This window comes from Drosophila gunungcola (assembly GCF_025200985.1).
Source record: "Drosophila gunungcola strain Sukarami chromosome 2R unlocalized genomic scaffold, Dgunungcola_SK_2 000006F, whole genome shotgun sequence".
NCBI classification, from domain to species: domain Eukaryota; kingdom Metazoa; phylum Arthropoda; class Insecta; order Diptera; family Drosophilidae; genus Drosophila; species Drosophila gunungcola.
In genome coordinates this window covers 3,406,346-3,429,645 of record NW_026453168.1, presented here as the reverse complement: position 1 = coordinate 3,429,645, position 23,300 = coordinate 3,406,346, and the positions used below count along the sequence as shown (strand labels likewise).

Sequence of the window (23,300 nt, the reverse complement as noted above, 5' to 3'; positions counted from 1 at the left end):
CCCAAAATACAACTATTTATTTAGGCCTTAATAAACACACACACACACACAAGTAATAAGAAAATTCAACTCTACGTTTGGTGGTCTTGTAGTCGTAATCTTATTTTCATTTAGCTTAGAGTTAAAGTTAAAATTATCGGTTTACAATTTCTCCACAAAAAAAAGGACACAAACACAACGTCACATGACAATAATAACGCGGATCTATGGATTTACATAGGTTCTCTCTAGTGGTATGGCTTACAAAATTAACACGAGCAAACATGACAAGAAAATTAAGTACGCGTGGGGCTCATTGGACCTCCGGTTTCGTTTTTGTTTTCGGTTGTGGTTGCACTACAAACTATAGACTCTCGACACATACGCCTCTCGTTCACGGTTCCTTCATCCTCCAGGGGCTAAGTACGCAAATAAGTAACAGGGTGTGTGTGAGTGTGTGTGGGTGTGTAAGTTGTGTGGTGTGTTCGGGGTGTAAATCAGAGCACTGACAGCAGGGAACTACCGCCGTTCAGTTTTTAAGTTATCTTCTTTTTTTTTTTTTGTTTGTACATTTTGTTGCCAGGTCATTGGTGTTTCTTATCAATTGCTTTTGCCGTGTATAATATGCGTGTGCAAAAGAGATTCAGGGACAGTTCAGAAGCCTACTGACCATTGAGGAGCAACGGCGTGCTCGAGACTCCGTTAGCGGCGCCCTTAACTACAAAATCAAAACAGAGAAACACAGTCAGGCGGAAATCAAAACTTGACGATCGAAAATGAGTGCCAGAAATTTTGAAATTTTGATGAGGAAAGAGGAAAAGAGCATTTGAAATGGAGTGTCAGCATGCAAAAGGAGCTCCGAAAGACAGAGAGAGACTTTGCTTGTGTGGTTTGTACAGCATTGAGAGTTCAAGCTTTTGGTTCCATATTCTTTGGCTATGCATTTAATGTTGAGGACTGACTCCCGGCCGCATGACCTAGTCGCTGTTCTCGTCGTACGGATGATACTGCTTCTTGGGCGGCTCTGGCGGCTGCTCGTCCTGCTTACCGTGCGTCGCCGAACGGCAGAACTTCTTGGTGGTGCTCCAGTCCTCCTTGAGCGACAGATTGAACATGGAGTAGTCCGGATCGCCGGTCACCTCCTTCACAATGTTCAGGAACTTGGGCATGCAGTTCTTCAGGGCATCGCCGGTGAGCGATGAGTACGTCTCCAAAAGCACCAATCCCTTGCAGCTGCAGTAGTAGGGATATTATTTGTTTAGATAATTCAGTTGGAGCTCTTTTCAGATTTAAACGCACCGTGGATGGCCTGGCTCCTTGTAAATGTCCAGCTGGAAATATTGATTGTTGATCAGGAAGCAGCGGCGCTTCTTGTAGATGGTGAAGTGGGCATCGTCGCGCTGCGCCAGCAGGTTCATGTAGTCGCGATGCGTCAGCTGGGTCTTCACCTCGATGCGGGCCTGCCCATGAACGTTGGGTCGCCGCTGCGTGTGGATGTAGCTCCAGTGGCTCTTCTGGCCGCGCTTGCGCAGGCGAGCCTGCACCTTGGGACCGGCGGATTGCAGATAATGGTGCACCACATCGAAGTCGGCGAAGGGCGGAAACTCGCTATCTGGCGGCAGAAGGGCAACTGCAAGGAAAACAGAATCTTAGAGGGAATTCTCCGCGGCAAGAACATTTCACGAGAAAGCCTACCCAAATATTTCAGTTTGCGCGACGTGGCCTGCAAACGATCGCCAACGTCGATGCCAAGTTTCTGGCACACTGACTCAATCATGCGGTTCATCTTGGACTCAAAGTTGGTGGAGTTGTCGATCACATCGAAGTAGGGATGACCCACCCAGGCGGCGGCCGATTTGTAATCCAGTTCCCTGGCCAGATCAACGCCTTCCGAACGGCAGGCGTGGTCCTGCAATAAACAATTGAAAGGGTTAGTTAATATTAGATTTCAGTTTTTTAGCCCCTAGCTCATACTAAAAAGCCACTATAGCATTAGTTTGAAATACGGCTAACACTTTAAAGGGTGGTTGGAGTTGCAACTTGTTACAAACAAAGGTCTCTTAGATGTAAAACTATAAAATCATAACTGATTCGATCCTTTAAGTGAGTATAATAAATAGCTTAGTAATTAGATGCTTAAACGAACAGGTATAAATTAGGTAAGAAAAACATTTATAACATAAAGAAGATGATAGTATGTATTAACTATTAATAAATTTAACAAGAACAAATAGAAGAATACCCAAAAAAGGGATGTTAATGGATAGTAGGTTTGGAAATTCGGGAGCAACTGTGGCAATCGGATAAGTAGTGTAGCCATTCTTGGATACCTGATAGTGGCGTTTTCTGTTCTACCGTATTCGGGCGTTTTTTATTTGTGCGGACAAGAGAATTGGTCAAGTGAAATCATTTCTGCCGGCCATGGCAATGGCCTGCTCTACTTACCTCTGTGGAGTAAAAGTCCTCGGCCCCGTTGGCCGCTGATACCAAGTGCAGGATCTGGTTGTAGCGATTGTCGCGCATCTCCACGGGATTCCACTTGTTGCCCGCCATCATCTTCTCCCACTTATCCTTTGATATGTCTAAAAAAAAAACAAGTTGATTTTATAATAATCAGTGGACAAATATTAGTTTATGAGTTACTCACAAGCACTGGCATCCATAACGCCGCGATCGCAGATTATCAGACAGTTGCGATTGCTCGAGTTGCCGAGCTCAAAGTAGGTGTTCTCGATTTGCACCATGGTGCGGATCAGATTCTCCTGGAACTTGTAGGCTGCACAGGGATTGGATGGAGAAGGAAACATTACTCTTTGGACTCGCTCGACGGTTATTCACAATCGAAACAAATAGAAATCGAAATACAATTGCAAGCAAATTCAAATCGAAGGGAATTTTACACACTGTAGGCATCGAATTGTAAGAGAATTAATTGACTGGGCTCTGATTCAAGTGTGATGACAGTGCTTGTTGATGGACGATGGCCAGTATCCAGTATCTGAGTGTTCAGCGATGTCAAGTTGAAGCGATGAAACCTAATCTGAATTTGAGTCGATGGAATGGAGAGCAAGAACACAAATCGAATTCAAGAGTTCAATCAACTTGTTGTCAACCGATGTGAATAGTACTTTTTCCCCAAGTCAACAGTTTCTGTTTCTAATCAGCTGTAGGTTAAAGAGTACTCATCATTATTCGTCTCATCCAGATGTTACTGTCTGAATAGAAGGTCAGAACATGTGCATTGTGTTTAATTTCGCTTCCTCACTTTCAATTCATTTTCAATGGTGATACTAATTTATAAAGCAGTCGAAAGCGGTTGAAGTCAACTACAGTTCTGGTTATTATTTTTCGAAATCTAAAGATCTAAATAAGAAAGAATAGCTATAACGCATCGTAAATATATATAGCTTTTTTTTAAATTCATATGATGCTGAACGAAAGTCTTGAATCTTTCTTAAAATAGGTATTAATAATTTAGTTCTACATTTTATTCTATAAACAAATTGACCATAAACAAGTGACTAACGACCCTTTCTTAAAAGTAGAACAATTCGTGCAGCTAATTAAAAAAATTTGAATCATTTTCAAATCATTTTTGAAAACTCACACCTATGTTGTAAAATAAGGCAAAATATTTTTGAAACATTTTCTGAGGAAATACTATGTACTTTGTTTAATTTGCTTTAATTTTTAAGTATTTAAAAACAATTCAAGTAATGACTAGAAACTGTTCCTGGTAAGTTGTTTTGAAAATTATTCGAAGGTTCGGCCTACCGAATCTAGAGTTTTATGTATGTGTCACAGCAAACTAAAAGCAGTTGGAACAAGTAAATAAATAGTAGTCGCTGATTGTGTCACAGCCTCAGCTGGTTTAAGTGGCGATGAGGGGATTTTTTCCCAGAGACAGGGAGTCACCGGTTGCCATTAAAGCGATAAGCTATTTCATCACCACACGCTTTCTAATACAGTCGAAAATCTTTAACTGAAAGCATCTTTGGGTAATTTTTGTAAAAATTATCATTTGGGGATTGTTTTACATACTAAAATCTCAGTTCACACTTCAACAAGTTTCGTAAAAAAATTAGTAAATTAAAAAGACTAATTATAAAAAAAAAATGTTTACCAGCAAGTTTTGCATTACTTTTAAATTTATTTAAATGTTTGAAAGTTATCCGAAACTCTTTTAAGGTTATCCTTTATTGTCTTGTATTGAAATATCTCGAAACATATTTGAACAAGCTAATAATTCATTTTAAATTGTACATTTACAAAACATTTTTTTTTAACTTAATCCATTTTTTTTGTGATGTTTTAATATACATAAATTAAACAAGTAAACTAAAGACTTAAAAAATCGTAGGTAAATTAATGAATTTAACTTTTTGATTTAGTTACACATTTTTGGGGGTTCTAGGTAACAAAGTTTTACTGTGGTCACATTGGGCTTACCCCTTATAAAGGGCGGTGAAAATGGGAAGCCTGGTGGTTGGTGGGTGGTGGGGGGCCAAGTCAGGTGCATTTGGGGGAGCGACACAACAACACTTGTTGCAATTCTCGGTCGCGTGCAAAATAAAAAAGTTTGCTGCCTAACGAGTTGCCTTTGTTTACGCATTTCGTTTGTGGTTGCTGCTTTTTATTGGCTGTTGTTGCAATGCATTTGCATTGAACTTGATTCGGTGCATCAGGTGACAGGTGACAAATCGATCAATTTGTGAGACTGCTGCTCTGTTTTCTGTCCGCTCTCTGTTTTTGTTCTGTTCTTTCACCCTGCCAATTCTAATTCAATTAGCAACGATGATGCAAGAAAAAATAACGAAAAGAACCTCAAGATGTACATATGTAAGCCATTGTACGCGTATTTGCAATTTCACCAGCAATTGCGCATCAGAGAATGAAAATCTATGCACAGTAAGAAAACTTATTCTGGAGCACACTAACCCGCATTAGGTAGTAAAAACTAATTCGTCTCTCACAAAAACCAAATCCATGATGCTGAATAACAAAAAGTTTCTTAAATGTATTTTAAGCTTATAGGATTTATAATTTATCAAATCCTGAATAACATTTTGAGACGGTTTTTGTAAAAACTATATTAGCTATCCGTAGTTCTTAACTGTTTTAATTTTTTTTTAATAAATATTTTAATATATTACCTATCTATAAAGTAAATCCAGAAATAAAAAAATCCCTACATTTTTCTTGTGTACTAAATATCTGGATGATTGTCTTAAAGCAGGTGTGTGTGTGTGTGTTATTCTGATTGTGTGTGATTGCCCAGCCAACCTTTAATGGACTCTCGAGATAATAAAAAGTGTATGCAGATTAGGAGGCTCTTCAGACACATACATACATACATAATTAGCCAAGTTAATTTACATAATGCCAGAGAACCGATTTGCCTAATGAAGAAGTTGGATAGGTACATATTTAGAAAAAAAAGAGCGAAATGAAGGGCGGGTGAATTGGAAATGGGTAGCAGCAAATCAACAGGCAAAAAAATAACCAAAAACAAAATCGTTTAGCAATCAATTTCGGGAAATCAATCGACAAGTGAGGACCACTAACAAAAGCGAGTGACAGACAGCGAGCGATAACAAGTTCAAACGAGAATTCTTGGCAAGACTTGCGACAAACCCCGCCCCGCGGCCACGCCCCCTCTAATATATTATCTATCAAATGTTCGTATATGTAGCTGTACAACTATCACACATTTGCGCGTACATACAGTTGCGGTTAAAATTTTTATTCTATTAGCATGTTTATGATAGATTCAAAAATATATATTTTTTAAGTATTTATTTCTACTAAGAAAAGCTGTCACCCTCTCAGAACAAATTAAAAGTGTATTCTTTTAAAACAAGAGCTATTCTCAGCCTGACATAAAAGTAAGTTTAGAAAATCATTTAATCAACAAAGTATAATGGAGTATGAGACACCAGCTACAAATAGTTTTCAATTAGTTGTTGAAAACGGGAAAAGGGGTGTTAAAAAAAAAACACTTTACTAACTTTTATGAATTAAATGCTAAAAAAATATTACAATTTCTTGACCGCAACTGTACAAATCGCAACACTAGGAAACATAATTGAATGGAGCGCATTTAGCGCCCAGCTGCGAACGTAGAGTAAACAAAAGTCCGGGGGGTTCGATTGGCAGGCACTGTGGGTGGGCAGGGGCGTCGAAAAGGGGTAGCGGTTTGGGGTGGGAAGCGGATGTCGAACTCACGTCAGCAAGCACGTGATGCGGGAAAAAGATTTCACATTCTTCGGCTATAATACACACATTTAATTAGTCAGTTAGAAGACTAGCATATAGAACGACTACTAAAGCTCGGTCACCCACAGAAATAAATAATGCCGAAATGAAAACGAAAATTGTTTTTTGCCGGGAAAGAGCCATGTGGCCACGGCTGACTGACTAGCCAACCATTCTCGAAAGTATTCTAGGCACATACAGTGGGTATGGGCTAAAATGATTTTAAGCCAAAAAAAAAAATGTTATATGAAGTTTCAGTGCAAACTGTACTTTAACTTATTTTTCCCACTGTAGTTGTACAAAAGCAAGCAGGACTTGGTTTTTAAAACAAAAGTTATATTCAATACATACATAAATTAATATAGACAATAATAATTTGAAGTATATACAAGAATACGCATTATTAAGCTCAAAAAAGAAAACTTTTTGCTTAGAGCACCTCAAACATATAACAGTTTTTAAAATTTTCCCCAGTCTACGTAATGTTTAACTGATTATAAATGTCTGCATAAGCAAAATAAGTATATGCAAAGGTAATTAAAAGGTTAAACAATCCCCCATTTATTTTCGCCAAGGAAAAGTAAATACATTTCTGCAACGTCTCAACAATCCAGACTTTTGGGAGTGGGTGTCCAGATATCAGACTTCAGCACACACACACGTGTTGCTCGGCACAGACCACACAGTCCACTAAGTTATATAGATATATACTACGTACTCTTGTCTTCGCATATGTTTTGGCTAAATTTAAATGGCCCATTTAAATTGGCTGAGATGGTAGCGACTAAACTGAACTGCAGAGGCTTAACGTGAAATATTTTTATTGAAATGTGCAGATATATATCTGTTAGATAGACACAAATGCGGCTACAAAATGCGGCTATTACGACGTGTTAGTGGACACAAGTGTTATGGGGACGCACACATAAATCATAGAACGAAGCCAGAACAAACAGTGAAATACACATAATATATTAATATATTGGAGTTAATAAAGAGCGGCGTTGTTTGCATGGGCCAAACTGAACTGTCTGTTTGGTGAAATGTCAAGTCATTTGGGGACGGACACAAAGCAAAGATGCGGTTGGGTCTGTTAAAGACTTTATCCGATGCCGCTGGAAAATGCAATATAACAAAAAAACTTAGTAGCAGCTCAACGACGCGCACAGGTGAACAGGACTTGGCTTTGGGAATCGATTCTGTTTGGTTGGTTAGAGCGGCGCGAATGCAAAACAAGGCAGTTAACAGATAACAACCGATCTGTGGCTAACTCCACCGACTCAACAGCTCGCACTCACCTTCGCTGCCATTGGGCCGGGATGCAGCCTTGGCCAAGCAGCGCGGACAGGATGCGGTTAGGTCGATGAGACTGTGCTCCGGAGCGGCGAAGGGCAGATCTTTGTAAACGAACGTGGTTGGCGTGGGCGGGTCTGTGAGTGTGGGTGGCGTTTGGTTTGGTTTTGGTTTTGGTTTTGGTTTGTGTGTGTGTGATTGGGTATTAGATTAGCCCTGGCCATTATTATATATCTATATACTCGTTGATTCCCCCGTCCGGTCGTGACTAATAAAGTCTTTAATTGTCCCACTTGCAAATAGCATTATTCATAAAGGCTTTGCAAGGAATTGCGGCGACTAATCGGTGGGCATGTGATCAGACTTTGTTACTTTCTATATCTTATCTGATGGGTGCTTTTGGCACCCATGGCAAGCGCCCCCAACCCCGGCAAATCCATTAATAACCATAATTGACAAATTGCCTGGCAAAGTTAAAAAGGAAGACTGCTGGCGAAATGACCTCGAGTCACGCAATCAGGATATCGAGTGGGAATTCGAATCGTGTCCCAAGGAATTACGTAAGTTTCATTGAAGACGTGACTTTCTTGGGGGGGGGGCCTTCTGGCTATATGCTCAGATATATAGTCGATATACTCGTACTATCTATAGTATGGCGGCTGTCGCACTTGCCTGATTTTAAAAATACCTTCTAGCATATATCGTACGTATAGTATAAGGATTCTTTGTGTTCGCTTTGGTCGCTCGCAAAGTAAATATTTTGATTTATTTTCGTTGCTTCGAGAAAACCGCTGTGTCGAACTTGAAAGTGCTCGGAAAATGTAATGTGGTCTCGGAAAATGCTTGCAATGTAAGACTCCTCTCCTCTGCTCCGTCAACTACCAACATTTCCATGGTCTAACGTTCGCTAGGCAACGCCTCTACTTACCCTCTTTCTCGGTCAGATCGGAGAACTTCACGCCGCCACTAGATATTCGGATGTCGGTGGGAGAAACAGAGAGAAAGACAAGTGGGGATTAGCATCTATCCATAGAAGTCTATTGGTATTCACTAGATTGAGATTTTCAAAGTTCAAGAGCACCGAGATTGGAACTCGAAACGAATTAAGAGTGTATCGGAATGGTGATCGTCTCAGGTAGAAGACGAACGGCAGGCAAAGCTAATCGGGCCAATCTCAGGTGGCGGCCTCCTGAGCGGCTCCTTTCGCTTTGATTGCCTTCGATAGACTTTATTTTTTGTTTATTTTTTTGAGTGTAAGAGTGTGTGGAGAGAGAATTTACCTGAGTAAAACAGTGGCCGTTTCAGGCACGCGGAATACCTGAAAATATTTAACATGCTCATTGCTTTGTTTCGAGTTTTCGGGGCAATAGATTTGTAAAGAGGGAGTATCTAAAGGTAATCCCGCTGCAGCCACGGCTTCACATTCTCCTCTACTTACAGAGCAGCCCGCGGCCCAATGCAATCGCTATCTTGCCTTAGTCTAGGATCGACATCCCCATCCCATCCCCCAACGACAAATCACCCACGACACTCACCTTCCATCCAAGGTTCTCAAAGAAGGTGCACAGGCGGGACTGGCCAGTCGTCTTGCCGCCACAGGGCCCTGAAAATGCATAATATATTCATTAAATTCATTTGTTTATTTACAAGTGGGCTATGGCTATGGTTGTGTTCTTATATTATACAATTTTTCGATTGGCGGTCAATCGGGAGAAATGTGTGCTGATAATTGAGCAAAAATCCCCGTAAAGTTTTTTTATAAAAAGTTTTTCCAACAATAGTCAAGTTAACATTGTGCATTTGTTTAATAACAGCTTGTTAAAGTACGTCACTGTAGTTTTTAAAATTTAAATATTTTTAAATAAGTAGTTTTTATTTAATTAATTCGATAAATAACTTTGCACGTGCTTACAAGTTTACATACATTAAAAAGGAATATTAGTCGCCAGTTAATTAAGTTTGTAAGGGCATTAACATATATCCAAAAAGCAATTCAAGTTAAGACAGCTTCAAGAGTAAGCACATTTTAGGATCGTAAGGTAAAATTAGTTTATGTTAAATTCTTTTTTATTATCTACTCTTTTAAAAAATAAATAACAGTATTATTGAATTTATACCATATAAATACTGATATTTTTAGTACAACGACTTTAAACTGAACTTAGAATAAGTTGAAACTTTCTTTGAAATCAATTTATTAAACAAAATACTGGTATATGCCTTTTAATTTGGTTTAATTTCAAAAATACTTTAAAGCTAAAGATTCAGAAGATCTCATGAATAATTTATATACCTACAAATACTGAACCGTATAATGTTTATAATTCGATTTAATAGCTGAAGCTATAACTTTGGATCCAATATGTGAAACTTCTAGCTTAGAATGATTTTCTTTTATTGTTCATTATTTGAATTGATAGTGCGGAAACGAATTATTAAGACTTGTGTCCCAAATTCCAATAAATCAAGTGCAGCCAAGTTCCTCGCCGATGAGCATATCACTCGATTAGATTAGTGGCCTGACCCTGAAGGCAATTACGCCCATTGCTGAATGCATTGCGCAGCGATCTGTGGCAATCGATTCCGAATGCACTCCCAAAGAGTTCAGACCCATCAAAAAGTACCCAGTCAGCCGATAAGCAATTCTTTGAATGGGTCTTCGATGGGTAAATCCCGGAGGATTTCCTACGAAGTGCCACATGTGGCGATAGGGACCCTGTCTTTTATCAGCCTCTTCCTGAACTAATAGAATTCTGGGTGGTGGAAGTCGCCCGTCAAAGCGATAATACAAGAGTATGTGTAGAGAGAGATAGCCCCGCCAATACATCAATGCTATTTTGTGGGGCTTCTAATCACAGCCATAACTTGGGCCAAATTAAATGATTAGACCACGCGCGCCCAACCACTGCTCATATGATGGCCTGGCAAACTGGTTTTATGGCTCTGTTTTTACATATGAATAGCAGTGGGGGAGGGGAGGGGCGGTGGCTTTGAAGCGCCGCCGAGTCCAAAAAAGAAATGAAAAGAAAAAAAGCCGGTAGCTGTATGAATACAAAATATGTTAGGCGGGGAAGTTATGGGAAGCTGCGCGCAGGACACAATCTCTACCCCTCCGTGGGAACCGCGACCTTGACACAAATCGTAAACAAATCGCAATCGGGCGGGTGGACAAGGACACTTGTAACAGATACACAGAAAAGCCCAGAGTTATCACAGCCACCTTTTTTTTTTTTTTTCTTTTTTTGGGGGGCAGGAAAAACTTACCGCCAGTTAGGACTATTTTGTAGACGCGTTTATCTTTCGGCGACACCGAGCCCATCCTGTTCAGCTTCAAGCTGGGCATGGCGCCTGGTTTGGGTGAGCTGGACTTCCTGATCTCGACCTGCTGCTGCTGCTGCTGCTGCTCCGGTTCGTCCTGCTGCTGCTGCTGCTCCTGACCATTACTGGTGGCCATCACCGACTGCTGGCCGTTGCTGAGGAGGGTGGCCATGGCTTCGTCTTCGGGAATTTTGGTTTTTTTTTTTTTTTTTTTTTGTGAGGAGAGAAGAGGAGCCGATTGGCTGTGGTGGCACGCAGAAAACTCTTCTACGCAGCACTGCACGTGCCTTTTTAGGTTATGCCTGGGAAATCGCAGCTCCTGCGGTTCCTCGGGGGACTTCTGGTGTCCTAGTTTCCTGGTCTCCTGATGGGGAATCCTGGTGATCCGGGATCTGGCGCTCTGCAATTCAAAAGCTGCACTGGCGCGTTGTAATCATGCCCAGAGATTGGATTGCGCGGGATACTCTCAAAAGGCCGACGGAGGAACTATAGAATTTGACCAACGAGACGGCAGCGTCAGACGCTACTGTTCGAATCCGTACCACATCCGAATATTTGGGCACTATCAAAGTTTATGCGTTTTGTGGTGGAATTGCATTTTTACGAGTTGACACCGCATCCGTTTATTACACAAGAAAAGCACGGAATAGTATGGAAAATGTGTGCCGACGGTCGGTCTTATACTTTTGGCAGAATTCAGTGTGACCGGGTTCAAGTGTGGCAAAAAAGCCGAACAATGTCGGGAGAGGGAAAATAACGGTGCATACTTTAAGGGTTGCTGATGGAAATGGTCACTCCACTAGGAACAGGCGGAAAAAACTATAATGCTATGTAGTCCCTTCCTGTTTTAAAACTTTAAAATTAAAAAAAAAGCCTTCAAATATATACTTTTATTTTCCAAGATGTATTGATTTAAAATTTAAAAATATGGTGGTCCTCAAAAGCAACCAACCCGTTAAGGAAATTCAGTTAAACTTGTTGCATAGTTTAATGTATGTTAAAAATTCGCATAGCATAGAACCGTTTTAAAATTATTATTTAAATTTAATTTTTAAAAATGGCTTAAAATGTACAACTTCAATTTTTAATAAAAAATTAATGCCTGTTATCCAAAAAAAATGTTTTAAGCTTAAATTTAACAAAATAAACCAAAATTAACAAAAGTTAAGATATTGTCTATGTTCTTAATAAAACTTTCGAACCATCACTACATGTACAGAAAATCTCTTCTATGTATAAAATATTTTTTAATCGAACTAAAATAGGAAGAATTAATTAAGCTATAAAATAAAACAAAATAAAATAGGCTATGCAACATTAATGAAATTTAATTCACTATCGATAAGGCTATCGTATAGTCAATCGATAGAGTTCCATCGCCAGTCGACTGCACTCGTCTATTCAGATCTAAATTTAAAGCGTAGTTTGTTGCACACACAAACGATGCGCGCGGCTGCCATCGACTGCAATAATTAAACAATTTACCAGCGTGCCACAACTAATTTGCATTAGCCAAAGGAAAACAAAAGAAAAACAAATCGAAAAAACGCAAGTTAACCAACAAAACAGTGCACAATTTTACACACCACGTAACGTAACACATGTGCGTGCGTGTATGCGTGCGGGCGAGCGAGAGAGAGCGAGTGTCAAAATGACAGCAGTGGCAACGAAAACAACAAGAACAACAACAGAAGCAGCAGAAACCAAATCAACAACAACAACAACATTATAGTCAGCCAGCTGTGCGAGGTCGTTTCACCCGCCTCCCCTCCCAGAAAAATAGGAAAAATAACACCAAAATTGACAAAATTTTCTGTTCTCTGAGAAACAGGATTCAAAACCAAAACCAAAATTGTTCGTTACGTTTACCGTTGCTTAAAACTTAGCAAGCGTGTTATGAACATACTAAAACCAGCCAAGCTCAAGTGTATCGTGTTTTACCAACTGCGTCACACTTGGACGTTTCTATTGTTTGTTTCCGATTTGCTGGTGAAATTTTACGAGAGGGCTCTTCTATCCGAACGCCAGGAGCAGCTGGCCCATCATAATAACAATAACAACGATCTGATCATGGAGCAGGACATGCCGGAGGAGGAGGCCCAACCACAACCCCAACCCCAGCCGCAGGCGCAGCCGGATCAGGCGGACATTGTGGCCCGCTTCCAGGCCATTCAGGGCGCAGGCGAACCCATGGACGCAGCCAGCGATTTGGACGAGGAGGAGGAAGAGGACGACGACGACGTGGATGTGGACGTGGACTATGGTGATACCGATTCGGAATCGGACTTTGAGGAGATGTTCTCCGACGAGACGGTCAGCTCCAGCGATGAGCTGGATGATGGCATGGAGCTGTCCAAGAGTGTGCTGAATGTCTTCCTGTCGCCGGAGCAGCAGCAGCAACAGCAGTCCCAGTTGGCCAGCCAGCGCCCGGCGTACGCCTTCCAGCCGCTGCGTCTGGTCAAGTGCCAGTACAGGGAGAAACACGTCTCCGGAGGATTTCCGCTGGCTCGTAGTGGCCACCGCATCATCGCCTCCAATTCGCACCTGTACTCGCTCGGTGGCTATAATCCGCGTAGCGCTCTGAATGCCTCTCGCAACGGACGCTGCCTGCTGTTTCAGGAGCTCTGGAGCTACAACTTCGCCACCAGGACCTGGAAGCTGGAGCTGAATGCGGACAATGCCAGCAATATGCCCGTGGAGCTGGCCTCCAATGCGTTGACCATTCACAATAACGTGTTGATTGTGAGTATCTATTAGATGCTATCTAAATCGGTTTACCAGGAGGCGGGTAAGGGGGCTCTTAAGCAGACGAAAATAGATGAGTTCGATTGTCTCTCTCTCTCTCGTTGGGTGTGTTGGTTGGTAGACACGGAGAATAATCTGGATCACTTTGAGAGATAGCACTTTTCACTTTCAAAATGTTGTATCCCACCAAACTGTGGCTGTGGTTACAAAAAACCTAATCTCTAGGGGTTGCTGATAGAAAAATGTTTATAAAATTGGCAAAGTTTGGCCAGTTTCTTGGAAACAAATTGTTATCAACAGTTGATAACAATAAATACAAAATGAATTCCTCAAGAAGTTTTATGTTTCTGATACAAGAAAATCTTTATGTTGATCTGGCTATAGAACTATAGTTTACTTGTGGTCTTGTATAGATATTTAAAGCAATGAAATTTTATTAGTGATGAGATTAATAGTATTATTAAAGGAATTATCTGCTGGTATGAGACAATATATTATATATCTTGAATATGATCTCATTTCTTGCTGTGTAGGCTAGCGAAACCATCAATTGCAATAAAAAAACTTGTTTGCGCTCAAGTAGAAAACACAATTGAATTGTGAAATGAGCAGAGAAATCACACACAGCTGATCGAGCAGATCTCGACAGAGAGTGAAAAACAGAGAGAGAGAGGAGGGTTATTCTGGGTAATGAAAATTGCCAGGGCCAATGCCACGCCCTGCTCCGCGCCTCCACTCCTTCGCCTCTGTGCTTTGTTTATGCATTCTAAACACCCGAAATGTCAACCGAAACAGCTGCCCATGGCCATTGCCGTTTGCCTCTCACTCTGGGGCACCTCATCCTCCTCCTCCTCCTCGTACTCCCCTTCCTCCGCCTCTGCGCATGCCAGGCAACCCTCTTTTCCACTTTGGTTACTACGCAGTTGTTGTTTATGCTGCTGCCGCATGCAACAACTTGTTTTCCAGCTTTCCCCACCTCGCGCTCTGCTGGAAAAACTCAAAACATTGTATTTACCATTTTTACCCACCCAGCAGCTGAGTGCGCGCGCTTTTTTTTAAATTTTTTTTTGGGAGGAAGTTTACCGAAATGAAAAACCGAAAGGCAAAGCAAACCAAACGGGAGCTGTTGGCATTTTATGCTGGCAGCCAATGCCCTTCCCTTGCATTCCACAATTAGCTATAATTTGATGACGAATCATGCCCCGATACATACACAAAAACACACTGGAGACATATGTTTTCACTTATCTGGGCTGCAGCTCAACCTCCCTACTACAGCTCCTCCTCATTTTCCTCATCTTTGTTCGCCTCGACCTCCGCCTCCTCCTCCAATGCTTCCTCCACCAGGCGATGATAAGCTGCTGCCGCTCAAGTATCTGCTAATTGAATGCATTGGCAGCAATGTCAGGGGCGTGGATGCCCCGCTTAACTCTCTTATTATGTATACTCAATGCACGTACCAGAAATAATCTAGAAAATGTAAAAATTGTTATAGCATATTCCTTTCCTAAGAATTGTAGTGAAGCCATCGTCACATTTAATTAACTTCCCTATAAACTGTATTAAAAATATGTAAATCTATTGATCAAATTAATAAGCTATTTTGTGCTATTAAAATCGGTTACGTTTTATAAAAAAAAAAAAAAACAATTTTTTATATACATATGTTATATTTAATTCGTTCAATAGTCACATTTTTATCAAATAAGAGACCTTCGTTGTGTAACAATCTTTTGTAATTTTACTTTCGTCGCTGTCTTATTCACCCAAAAATTAAGAAAAACCATCGACTTGAGGAAAAGAATTGTAAAATTTGGGGGTGTCAAAAAACTCTCTTCTGTTGCACCAAAGAATATTAAAACCATAGTTCATTTACTTCCCAGCATAATTGTTTTTAAGGTTTCCTCAATAGCGACCTTTGTTTATCTTTCATCTTTGATCTTTAACATTTATCTCTTAGATAGGTTCAGATAGCTTGCATAGAATAAGTTATAAACACTAATACTAAATCTGAAAAGAATCAAATAATAATTCTCATCACTTTTCAGTCTCATGGTGGCACGGGATATCCCTTTGGAGAGTCTTGCTCGAATGACTGCTACGTTTACCGCACGGCCAGCGCTGGCGCGACACCGGGCGTAGAGCGCCTAAAGGTAAAGGGTGATCTGCCCACGGCTCAGTACGGACCGGGCATAGTGATCCACAAGCACTTCCTGTACACAATCGGTGGAACGACGGGCTTTGACTATACCTGTGATGTGTATCGCTTGGACTTTCGCACCGGAATCTGGGAAAATGTGTACATCAGTCGTCCGGAGATGCGCGACGATCCGGAGGGTCGATATCGCCACGAGGTCGTCTACGACGGCAAGCACATCTTTGTGCTAGGCGGTGGCACCTCACACTCTGTGTACGATCTGCAGCGCATACCGGCCTACAACCTGGAGGCGAACTGCTGGGACTATTTCGATACGTATCCCGATCGCCGTACTGCGGACATGGAAGACGGCAACAGAGGCTATCCAAAGCCGCGCAAGTGTTTCTCCTGTGTGCAGCACCAGTCCTCCAACGGGGACATCGAGGCCTTCATTACGGGCGGTTTGCAGGTGAGTTCAACATCGAGGATAAACCATTAAATTTAAAGTCAAAAGGTCTTAAGCTAAAGAATTTTTATATAAATAATCTCACTTTAATTAAGAATTTAGAACATCTACTAAAGTAAAACCTATATTTTCAGGGCGATTTCTCCACGTACTTTTCTGACATTTGGAAGCTTAATCTGCGCACCAAGAAGTGGTTCCGCATCGAGACCGCCACCCTGCCCCGCCCCCTGTACTTCCATTCGGCCGCCCACTCGGATAATGGATGCATGTACGTGTTCGGAGGCATCGAGTACAATGTTAAGGAGATGCGGCGTCGCAACGACCTGTACAAGATGTGGATGACGGTGCCCAAGCTGAGCGAGATGTGCTGGGACGCTATCACCTACTACAACGACAATCTGGATTTGTACGACCGAAAGACACTGCTGGAAGCCGGGATACCGAAACGATTCGCGGAACGTCTGCCGCCGCAGCGGAGGAGGCGTTTGGACATAAACCAGCCCGACCCGTCCATGATGATTTCGCTTTACTCGAACCCAAAACGTGCCCGCTCCACAACGCAATAGGCCTTCCACCCGTTTAATCGAAATTAAATCGAATCCGTGGAGGGGAGCCCGTGTCTCCTCGCCCCGAAACTGTTTCAGTTGCAGAACTTTACGTTACTATTGTTTAAAAGTTTTGTTTCACATTGAGCGCGCGCTGTGATCGAATACGAAGGACATTTATAGTTGTACACATATGTATTTTGATACTCGAAAGGAGAGGCGGACATGTTTAGCATGTAAATAAGATTGTAATTAAGTTTAGCTAGCGGAACAACAGCCAGAGACAGGCCATGCGTATGTATTCTAAACTTCAGCTTACAGATCAGCCAGCGCACCCCACACACTCGAAAATCCGATAACCACACTCGAACATCCGATAATCACCTCGAAAGCCCCACAGTATCTGACCAGGTCCCCTATGCATAGCCCTGAAATTGTTCACCCTTCTTTAAATCAAACACACCCACACCCCACAACCCACTTTGCACACAAACGAAACAATATGGAAGGCTACACCAAACAATGTCATATAGAGGGGGCAACCCCGATGTATTTTTGTCAAAGTGTACATAATACTTAGCGGTAGTAATATTTAATTAACATAAGACTCCATCATTATTGCGATATCATGTACCGATGCAGTGCGTACGGTACTGCCCGCCCCCGTGGCGAACGTCGGTTTGCTCGGTTTATATATATATATATTACCCAAGACTAAATTTGGTTGAATCTAAGTTAATAAATAAATTTTTAATGCAACACCATCGACGTTTGACTCGTACCATTCTCATCCTGGCACAGATCGTTTCACGGCGTAGTTTTGCCAATGACCCAGTTTCATGCTTTCCCCGCAAAAACAAAAAAAAAAAATCCCCCCCTGTTCCATGGCTTGGAATTTCTCGAAAGGATGGGGCAAGCGCCGAGTCATGCGCAATTTCCAGTCACAAATGCACCCTGCTAGCCATGATTTTCGGCAAACTGCGTAGCACCAAAGGCCAAACAAAGTACAGGTATTCGGGCGGTAAAGCGTTTTCAATTCGGTGGTTGAAAATAAAGACTGTTGCTCTGACCTATGACCCCGTGGAGCGTTAATGCATCCACATAAAAGAAGTACAAAAGAGCGAGGGAGAGTGCAGTTTTTGCTGCGTAGTAGGTCCGTGACCTGGTTTGACAATGACGTCACCAAATACGACTTTAAATTCTCGTTATTCGGAAGTTATGGGTGAAATGTAGATAACTCTGTTGCTGCATTAGCAGCGATAAATGTCTCTAAAGAAAGTACCGATAAGATGAGTTTTAATACATCCTGTTACTTTCAGTTGAGTCACCCAGAGACTGCTGTTTAAGAGGCGTTGAAAATATTAAAAATGAATTCTGATGGTAAAATTTATTATTTACTTGAACTCTATCGCTGCAATTGCAAATTCAAATAATTAAATATTATCAACTACTTTTACTGTTTTAGCTCAAACGAATTAAATTTCACAAACGACTTAGGTAAATTATTAAAATCACCAACTTAAAAATCTAGAAAATAAAAACATAAATTATACTTAAAACATGTTCCAGAATTATACTTTGATCAATCGCTAGTAGAATCCAAACTAGTAAACGTAATGTCATAAGTCTTGCTTGCAAAGCTTACTTATTTCACTTGTCACCCACCATCGGTATCAGTTGTATTTTTGGACTTTGAAGGTAAGGCTCTTTATAATGAAAAACCACACAACATTTTTAAATTAATTAATTCAAATTTTAAAACAATTTTCAAATTAGCGCCACTTAGTTGCCATTCTCAACGCAATGCTTACTCCTTATCAGCTGATTTTTTGCCATTCACAATGCAGTGTTTTGTGAAGGCGTAGTTCTATTGTTGTTTTCCTTTTTTCTACATTAAATTGAATATAAAATGCTGAAACCCAAAGCCTTGACGCAGGTCCTTAGCCAGGCAAACACTGGCGGAGTGGAGAACACCCTGTAAGCAATTACCTAACCTGGTTTATTGTCCCAATAGAGATGTTTTCGTACTCCTCCGCAGCTTGCTCAGCCAGGAGGGCGCTCTTTTGGCGTACTCAGGATACGGCGATAAAGATGCCCGGATTACGGCGGCCATAGCCAGTAACATTTGGGCAGCCTACGAGAAGCACGGCCGGAATGCCTTTCGCGAAGATCGCCTGACCTTTGTGCTGATCGATTGCGAGAACGGTCATGTGGCCATCACACAGGTGGGTGGATCATCCAGGCCTTTAAACAATTCGTATGCAAATGTACTATATTATGAACTATCTTAATTACAGGTCGCCAGTGTGCTCCTATGTCTTTACGCCAAACAAACTGTGGGATTGGGTCTGCTCAAGCAAAAGACCATGTCGCTGGCCTCCTATTTGGAGCGACCGCTCAAGCAGATCTCGGCACTGTCAAGCTAAATACACTTATAAGTCCAACATTTGTCATTAAATATAATAAGTAAATCAAAATTCCTTTGAAAAAGTAAATATGTGAGCTACTTAAATTCTTAAGCCTATGTAATTTAGAAACAAGCTTTTGGATAAAGGGTCAGGTTTATTTTTCTGCAAGATTTGTTCAAGAAACGCACACAATCAGTATGATATATATGGGATAAGAAATTAGCTGGACTTATGTACTAAATATGTGGACTCGGCCAGTGCTTATTCGATGGCGTATATCTTCAGGGTGCGGTCCATGCTGGTGGAGGCGAGATACTGAGCATGCTTTCCGAATCGAACGCCCGTTGCCAGGGCCGTGTGGTCGTTGAATACCTTCAGTTCCTGCCACTGTTTGCACAGGTAAACCCTGAAAATGAAATCAAAGTTAAAACTATAGTTGTACCTTGGCAACAGAGTAAACAAGTTTAGTAAGGGAATCCTTTAAAAATGCGCAAATTCAAAAGAAAAGTTTATCGCGAATATGAAAGTAAGTTTCCATTTTAACAAGTGTATAATTTACTAAAATATGTTGCCTACCAAGACTTCGTTCGACCCAAAACCCATGTGGAACCGGATCCTCCAAAGCCCATTAATTTATCAATTGAGGATTTCAATGCGGTGTGTAAGAAAATCTTTTCAGTGCTACCCACATATAAGTATGTAATGTCTACTCTTTAGCGCGGAGAAATCGCCAATCCCCGAGCTCCTTGTGTGGTGACCACCATCGATCCCGATTACATAAAAGATGCCAGTCTGCAGCGTTTGGCCAGAAAGTTTCGCATGAAAACGTAGGGAGAATCGAGAGTGGGAGTTCTACGTCCTAGTCATTCCTATTTTCGGTGTTTTTCAGGGACATCCTACTTCTGCGGGAGATTACGCGCAACCGTTTCATGTACTACGCCACCCAAGAACTGTTCTTGGACCGGAAACGTGAGAAAGAGTATCAGGACAATCTGTACGAGAAGGCCGAAGAGTTTCACAAGTTTGCGGAGGACTCGCTCAAAAAGATGGAGGCGGAGGAGTTCAAGAAAATGCTGGAGGCGCAAGAGAAGCTAAAGAAACTGAAGGAAAGTAAACTAGCCGAGGAGCTCAATGAGGTAAAACTGGAGCACCAGCGAGTCCTGATGGAAGTGCAGGAAGTCTACGGTCGCTTTCAGTATCTGCTCAAGCTGATCAGCTACTTTGACGACACGGTGGAGGAGGAACAGACCGAAGGGGAGGAGGACAGCGGGAGACTGGTTATGCCACAGGAGATTGTGGCAATGGAGATTACCGAACGGAATCCAGCAGGACTGGAGCAAGTGCGCCAAGTCCAGAGCTACATGGAGAAGATAGTGCGACCCTATCTGGCCAAGCGGAATCACCTCAACGCGGAGATCTGGATTCGTGGCTATGAAAGGAACCGCTTGAAGGTCTCCAACTACAATAGGCGTTTTACTCAGTTGGCACTCTTGAACCACATCGTGGGTATCCTCCATTACAAGTCGCAAAAGACTTACGAACGCCAGGTGAAAGCCAATGTGTTCCTCAAGGATCCAGAGTTCCTGCAACGACGTGTGGCAGGACTTCAGGAGCGTTCTAAGGATCTACTGAATGACTACGAACAGAAATACTGCAAAGAGTGGGTTTTTAGTTGACTAAGTTCTTCCATTTCCTATTTAATTTCGCGTTTGTACTTGCCAGCAAGCTGAATATCAAGCTAAATAGCATTATCCCAGTGATCCTAAAGCACATCAAAAACAAAGTTCAGCCGGAGCAGAGGAAAGAGGTGACGGAGTCGCCGCCTAAGCAGGCAGCAGAGAAGTCAGCGAAGCAGTGGCGCACCTTGGAGGATATGCAGCCCCCAACGCCGCCACCAAAGTCCACATACGAAGACGAACAGGACACAACTTTGGCCAAGGTGGAGAAAATCCAAGCCCATGTTCTGGTAATACTTAAAGCTGTGCCTTTGATAGTAAAATCTCTAGTAATGGTTTTATCTCTTTAGGAACTTTTGGCCAAGTTGGACCACATTGAACCAAGCAAACTGCAAAGCGTGGAGCAGCAGGTACGCCGTCGCATGGCAGCGGAAAAAGAGATGTCTCGCCGGGCACTGGTCAAACAGAATCGTCTGCACAACTGGATGGCGCACTTTAAAAAGCACCATCACCTACAAGTGGAGCAGCGATGGAAAAACAAGGTCTAAGCGGATCAACATCAATATTCACAACTCAACTTAAGCATTATATAACACTAACTCGGCTTAAGATATAAATGAAATCAGCAAAGAAGAATAAACTCACCTGACATCGCTGCCGGCGATAGCCAGATAGGTACCACTCTGGTCGAAGCACAGATCCTTAACCTCGTAGCCGTCGTCCAGCTGGATCGTCTTGAAGTTCTTCAGTTTGCGCAGATCCCACAGCTTGACACAGGCGTCATCGGCGGCGGTGGCCAGGTAGTAACCGTTCTCCGAAAACGAAATGGCTGAAATGGGTCCGGTGTGGCCAGGGAAGTTGGCCACGTTGCTCTGCTCCTTCAGATCCCAGATCTTCACCTGCGAGTCCACGGTGCCCGTGCCGAAGATCAGGCCATCGGGATGGAACTGTGCCGTCGTCAGACCCACCTCGGCCAGATCGATTACCTTGGTGAGCAGGCGACCGGTGCGGATGTCGGAGAATGCCCAGTGTTTGTCGGACGAGGTGGACAGCAAGTAGTCGCCAGTGGGGTGCAGCGAGAGTCCGGTCACGGGGCCCTCGTGGCAGCGCAGGAGCAGCTGCGTCTGCGAAGTGGGCACGTGCCAAATGCGAATGTTCATGTCGGGCGAGCCGGTGATGACTGTATCTTCGTTCGGGTGATAGATGACTTTGGTGATCTTCTTGGTGTGTCCCTTCAGGATGGCCACCATTTGCTCGGTGTCCTTGTTGAACACAGTGGCGTTCTTGTCGTTGCCTCCAGTTAGGATCCTGCTGTGATCAGCGCTGTTAATGTCCAGGGCCAGAATGCCGGGCACCGAGGCCGAATGCAGGCCGGGATGGGAGGCGACGGTTAGGAAGCCCTTAACCTGATCCGGCGTGACCAGATCCTCGGGCACAGTGCGGCCGCGCTTCTTGCGCTCCTGCGTCAGCACCGTGGCCTTGTCCTGCAGCTTCTGTATGACCTCGGCGCTCATACCCGCCTGTTCCATGGGATGGGCAGCGGCGCCACCGGCCTCGGCAGCCAGGGCCGGTTGGGGAATCGCCGTGGGGGCGCTGACAATGCCTGCCTGGGGTTTCAGCGTGGCCAGGGCCTCGCGGGCGGCGGCCACCTCCTTGTTGAGGCGCGCAATCACTCGGCAGGCGGCATCGTGCTGGTACAGGGCATGGGACAACTCCTGGCGCGTCGTCTGCAGCTGCTGGCGCTGTGTGAACGAGTGGATCATCAGGGCGTCCCACTCGTCCTGCATGGTCTTCAAAGTGGCCGGTATGCTGGTGGCGCTCGGCGGTTTCGGCTTCACCACGGCCGGCGTCTTGATCTCGATCAGCTCCTCCGGCTTCAGCTCCTTGCCGCTGATGGGATCGACCCCGTTCTCCAACAGATACTTCTCAATTACCCGCTTCTCGAAGACGGCTCCCGAATATGGGGAAACCACGGGCGTCTCGGGGACTTCGTTTGTCACTGCAACGAACGGTGCGGTTTATGATAGCTATCTACTAATTGAAACTAAATCAATTCACTTACGTGCGCAAACCAAAGCCATTGCTATTTATGTTTAGGTCACTTTTCGCGTAGTCTAGTTAGTAAATAAAATGTTTTACACGTTTTTTCCCGAGCCAAGCGCAAAATTGTCGGCAAAGCCGCTTCTTATTATTATGCCAGTCACACAGCCACGCGGTTGTTATCGAAAACAGAGTTTCCAGATGAGGGTTGATTTGGCTACTATTTTGAGAATGGTAAAATTAGCTAGATGTAAACTAAAACTTTGTGTTCATTATGTTTTTTTAATTAATCAGACATCGATTCTTATTGCTTTTGCATTCATGTTGCATTTTCAGAACATTTAGTTTAGTCTAGGTAAACAAGGTCGTTTGCATTATACAAATAAAAGATTGACATTCAGTTTAAAATAAATATGAATGTATGCCTCAACAAAAGTT

The 23,300-nt window shown here is 42.7% G+C and overlaps 5 protein-coding genes across 8 annotated transcripts; 3 read left to right on the top strand and 2 right to left on the bottom strand.

Moving 5' to 3' along the window:
• Positions 1–76: 76 nt before the first annotated feature.
• On the bottom strand, positions 77–11,507 carry LOC128254560 (TRPL translocation defect protein 14). 4 transcript variants are annotated; one of them, XM_052983702.1, is made up of 11 exons: positions 10,792–11,505; positions 9,063–9,130; positions 8,808–8,845; positions 8,456–8,493; positions 7,533–7,664; positions 2,627–2,755; positions 2,425–2,561; positions 1,675–1,888; positions 1,279–1,609; positions 1,028–1,212; positions 77–697 (listed from the first exon to the last, which is right to left on the bottom strand). In XM_052983702.1, the coding sequence occupies exons 1-11, from the start codon at positions 11,015–11,017 to the stop codon at positions 642–644; spliced, it is 1,554 nt and encodes a 517-aa protein (XP_052839662.1). In that variant the 5' UTR covers positions 11,018–11,505; the 3' UTR covers positions 77–641. The 4 variants fall into 4 exon arrangements, with proteins under 4 accessions (XP_052839662.1, XP_052839661.1, XP_052839664.1 ...); XM_052983701.1 differs by having other exon boundaries at positions 77–1,212; positions 10,792–11,507; XM_052983704.1 differs by lacking the exon at positions 7,533–7,664 and having other exon boundaries at positions 10,792–11,501.
• Positions 11,508–12,210: 703 nt separating this feature from the next.
• LOC128254555 (kelch domain-containing protein 10 homolog) lies at positions 12,211–17,506 on the top strand. Its single transcript, XM_052983694.1, has 3 exons — positions 12,211–13,587; positions 15,639–16,196; positions 16,328–17,506. The coding sequence occupies exons 1-3, from the start codon at positions 12,742–12,744 to the stop codon at positions 16,757–16,759; spliced, it is 1,836 nt and encodes a 611-aa protein (XP_052839654.1). The 5' UTR covers positions 12,211–12,741; the 3' UTR covers positions 16,760–17,506.
• Positions 17,507–18,555: 1,049 nt separating this feature from the next.
• Positions 18,556–19,250, top strand: LOC128254596 (ragulator complex protein LAMTOR2 homolog). Its single transcript, XM_052983751.1, has 3 exons — positions 18,556–18,715; positions 18,777–18,963; positions 19,036–19,250. The coding sequence occupies exons 1-3, from the start codon at positions 18,648–18,650 to the stop codon at positions 19,162–19,164; spliced, it is 384 nt and encodes a 127-aa protein (XP_052839711.1). The 5' UTR covers positions 18,556–18,647; the 3' UTR covers positions 19,165–19,250.
• Positions 19,251–19,280: 30 nt separating this feature from the next.
• On the bottom strand, positions 19,281–23,029 carry LOC128254562 (pre-mRNA-processing factor 19). The gene is made up of 3 exons (XM_052983705.1): positions 22,885–23,029; positions 21,468–22,821; positions 19,281–19,552 (listed from the first exon to the last, which is right to left on the bottom strand). The coding sequence occupies exons 1-3, from the start codon at positions 22,901–22,903 to the stop codon at positions 19,408–19,410; spliced, it is 1,518 nt and encodes a 505-aa protein (XP_052839665.1). The 5' UTR covers positions 22,904–23,029; the 3' UTR covers positions 19,281–19,407.
• LOC128254563 (uncharacterized) lies at positions 19,528–21,457 on the top strand. The gene is made up of 6 exons (XM_052983706.1): positions 19,528–19,672; positions 19,727–19,803; positions 19,864–19,973; positions 20,036–20,806; positions 20,869–21,112; positions 21,173–21,457. The coding sequence occupies exons 1-6, from the start codon at positions 19,633–19,635 to the stop codon at positions 21,368–21,370; spliced, it is 1,440 nt and encodes a 479-aa protein (XP_052839666.1). The 5' UTR covers positions 19,528–19,632; the 3' UTR covers positions 21,371–21,457.
• Positions 23,030–23,300: the final 271 nt, after the last annotated feature.